The 4,412-nt window shown below is 37.8% G+C and overlaps 1 protein-coding gene across 1 annotated transcript in view; it reads left to right on the forward strand.

Annotated features, from left to right (window-relative positions):
- The first annotated feature begins 3,391 nt into the window (after window positions 1–3,391).
- Window positions 3,392–4,412, forward strand: part of LOC140977645 (uncharacterized) — a 2,089-nt gene continuing 1,068 nt past the window's right edge. The window contains exon 1 of the mRNA XM_073442392.1: window positions 3,392–4,076. Coding sequence (XP_073298493.1) covers window positions 3,392–4,076 — 685 coding nt within the window. The remainder of the gene's footprint in view (window positions 4,077–4,412) is intronic.

Consider the following 4,412-nt stretch of genomic DNA (forward strand, 5'->3'; position numbering starts at 1 on the left):
TATAATATGATTGTGATTGACAGATTGCTCGAATTTGCATACGTTCTGTTGTACAGGAATACGTACAGACATGACTAGACGACTTGGAATTATGTCAGAAAAGAGAAGAGAATACACTGAATGCTAAAGTTGATTATATTATACCATGATTTTTGGTGGATTTTGTACTTTTGGCAGAATATTCAATAACCTCTGTTACCTATCGTCTATATATCGATGGATAGTCGGAGCGAACTATCCAGATACCGGACGATATCTGTAGAGCTGTAGTGCTGGATGTTAGCACTAGTTGATACGATGTATTGTCACTTTGTGAATGATTGTACTACGATAGCTATCAAAGGAGTATTGAAATAGCTTCAGTCGAGGTATTGTACAGTGAGAATTACAGATTTCCTTTATTTAGGGATAATATCTCGGAGATACCTGAGATTAGATCTAATAAGATCAGAGATATGACAAAGAAAATGCAGCTGATTCAGAAGGAAATGAAGACAGCTCAGAATAAATAGACTAAATATGCCAACGTCAAAGGATGACTGTTGGTATGTGAAGCCGGGGATTGAATATAACCTTGACAGGAATTAACAGATTTGTTAGGAGCTGTTGATTGGTATATACGGATGTTGTATAACCAGTATTGTGATATTGATTCTGTCAGAGTGATTTTGAGTGGTATTATCTTCTTGACTTATTATTCCAGTTTGGAATCAGAGATCTGTCAAGGAAAGATAATTCAGAATGAAAGGTATTTTGCTGTTGAAAAGACAGTAAAGTTGACAAAACATTAAAGAATCTATCTGAAAGACAGAATCTGATATGAGACTGAGATTTCAGAATTGTTCATTGAGATGAGTTTTCTGATTAACCTATACTATACATTTCATTTTGATATCTAAGTTGATTACCTGTGATTTCGGGGACGAAATCGTATCTTAGGGAGGGAGAAATGTAATGCCCGAGATTTTATATCATGATTAAGCGGAGATTATTGATTATGATTCGATAAGATTATAAACGGATTACTCCAAGATCAGATTTGGGCAAAACATATGAAGTGTGTAAATTTTGGACAGAAAGAGTGGCGCCCGAGCGGTAGAAAATAACCGCCCGAGTGCCAGTGTTCAATAGGATTATGTTTCGGGCAGAAGGTGCGGCGCCCGAGCGGTAGTTTGTGACCGCCCGAGCGCCAGTGCATCCCATGCCAAGTAACCGGACAGAGTGTTCTGCGCCCGAGCGGTAATTGTTAACCGCCCGAGCGCCGACTAGAAAGAAAGAAGAATGGGACACGTATCGTATTCATGCAATTGGATGTATATATATAAAAACTTTCATTGATTCCTCAGAACTCAGACGGAGAAAGAACGAGAAAGCTCCTGGAGAAAGTTGTGAAATCCTTACGCCTTTAGATTTCGATCCGTCCGTTAGATTTTGAATCCGACTTCAATATCATGTTCCTATCGACGTAGGCTACAACTGGACGTAAGTTTTGTTACGTTTGGATATGATTTGAAATTATGATATTGTCAGAATTGAATAAGAATCATATATATGGTGTTTCTGATACAGTAGACATCGTATAATTGAAGTCAGATCGAAGAACGAACTGTGTCTGTAATTGTTATGATTTTCAGAACTGTTATGATAGAGATTGTACAGAATTGAGAGTATGATCTATTATTGTTGAGAGTATGAATTATACCGATATTGAGTATGAGTTCTGGTAGTATATCTGTGATGTTGAGATTGACGGGGTTATCGAGACTGTATTGTTATGCCGTCGAAACATCCGTAAATTGTTATTGATCAGATTCAGTATTGATTAAGACTGTATCGTTGTATCGTGGATATTGATCAGATTATATCTTGATTGAGTATTGATCAGAACAGGTTTTGAACTGAGTTATATACTGATATTGTATCTATTCGATATTGTCATTTCCAGATTTGGGAATGGACAAAGTTGAATTCGAGACTTCGTCTTCGTCAGATCGAGAAGATAAAGGTATAAATCGATGTTAACTGGGAGATCGACTTGAGTCAGAGTTAACTCAAGTTTCCCTAAACCACATACCTGTATGGTATTGTTTTATTTGATATACCTTTGTGTTTTAAATGATTATGTTTAGGTTATTGACTTAGAAAGTAGAGAACAGTTAACTATTCAGTAAGAGGCGCTGACAGAGGGGTTAGATTATTGACCCATTTCACTTTGTCAGAATAGGCAGAGTCTTTGTAGATACTCCAAGACACCGGAAGTTTGGTCATATCGACGTGATTATGAGTAGAGTTTCTCTTATCATAGATATTAGATATAGAGAGGGCCAAAGTCCGTAAATAAGAACGTACCGCCACCGCGACTAGTAGTAGTAGGTGGGAGACTTGTTACGTTCTTATTCATCGGGATCCCTAGATTAAATGAGAGATGAGACGAGTTTTAGATGTCGAGTCAAGAACTTGAATTACAGACTTGCATTGATTTATGTTTCGTAGATTTCGATTCATGTTTTATTAAAAGTCTAGTAACGATACATGTTGTTTGATTATGCTACATGTGATAAGATTTACTTCATGCTTTATATCAGTTATATGATTGCATGTCTACATTATTTATATTAGGATTTATTCTCACCGGAGTATCCGACTGCTGTCTTTTTTTTTATGTGTGCATGACAACAGGTGGGACAGGATCAGGGTCAAGAAGAAGATGAGAGAAGACAAGTTTAGCGTGGTGATTCCGGACTTCGATGTAGATAGGTTTCAGCTCTGATTTGTAGTAGTTGAACCTTAGTGTTAGTTTGAATACTTATTGTACTAGATTTGTACTTTAGATCTGAATATTGATTTTGTATATGAAATAAGATTTATTTCATTGTTGCGCACTCATATAATTTAGAAAAAAAATTTTATGACCCTAATTACTTGGTTAGTATATTGATCCTAATGACGATGAAGAAGATGATTAGCGTCCGGGTCCCCACAACAGGTGGTATCAGAGCATTAGGTTCTAGAGCAGTAGGTTCTAGAACTGTAGGTTCCTTAGATCGAGATAGAAGAGAATGAGCGGGGTAGATTGAGTTTTCTTTTCTGCTTTTGATTGCTAGCATGTGATTTCTTATAATGTTGAATTCCATTGGATATGCTAGCATGATACTATGATTTACTGCCGTTTAATACATGTTACTTGATTTATCTGAATTGATTTTATAACGTGTATTATTGAGTATGAATCAGAACCGATTCTCGATCAGCAGTAATATGATCAGAGAAGGACTGAAACAGGTTTGTTGTACTTGGTTACTAACTTTTGTGGGAATCAGATATACCTCCTCGAAGAATCCCAGTCAGGGATAGTACTTCGGTTGATCAGATAGATGAGTCAGAAACTCCGATGGAACTACAGTTGAAACAGTTTCAGTCAGTTCAACCGCCGATTTTGGAGGGAACTGAGACATCTGAGGATTGTGAAAACTGGCTAGATGATATAGAGATACTGTTTGATTCATTTGACTATCAAGATGAACGGAGAATGAAACTAGTACCCAATCAATTACAAGAAATTGCAAGAAGTTGGTGGATCGCAACCAAAAGAATATTAGAACAGCGGGGTACAGTGATCACGTGGAAAGTTTTTAAATCTGAATTCTATCGAAGATTTTTCCCAGGATCGTATTTAAAGGACAAAAGAGTAGAGCTTGAGAATCTGAAACAGGGCCAACTGAATATTGAAGAATATATTGCTAAATTCTCTATCTTATTGCGTTTTTCTCCTCTTATAGCTGTGAATGATGAAGCTGTAGCGGATCAGTTCATCAACGGATTGAATTCTGAGATAGTTGCCTTGATGAAGGTAGAACGACCCCATCATTTCGCTGATGATTTGCATAAAGCAAAAAGAGCCGAGGCAAGTTTGATTCGACAACTAGGAAGGTTGGATGTGAGCCGACCTCAGATACAGCAATCCCCTCTTGGATTTGATAGTGGCAGTACGAGTGGGAAGCATGAGTTGCTGAAAACTCGTAAGAAACAGTTTAAGAAGTTAGGGAGCGGACCGAGTGGTTCATCTAGCTCCAGTGGTTCTAGCCCGAGTTATACTGGAGTTTATTGCAGAACCTGTGGAGGGAGACATTCCACAGAGCAATACCAGGGAGTGACTGGTAGTTGCCGTATCTGCAGACAGCAGGGACACTTTGCTAGAGTCTGTCCACAGAGATGTTCCCGAAGATTTCAGGGAGCAAAATCATCTGGTTGTAGTGACCGAGGAACAGACCCAGGAGGCACTTGATGATATAGTGACAGGTAACTGTTCTTCTGTGATTATTTTGCGTATGTATTTAGATATTAATACATCTTATACATGATTCTGTATGAACTGCATTGAGACATGCTTTATCTGTTGGATCTGTATTTAC

Source organism: Primulina huaijiensis, chromosome 5 (genome assembly GCF_012295235.1).
Source record: "Primulina huaijiensis isolate GDHJ02 chromosome 5, ASM1229523v2, whole genome shotgun sequence".
Classification (NCBI taxonomy): Eukaryota; Viridiplantae; Streptophyta; class Magnoliopsida; order Lamiales; family Gesneriaceae; genus Primulina; species Primulina huaijiensis.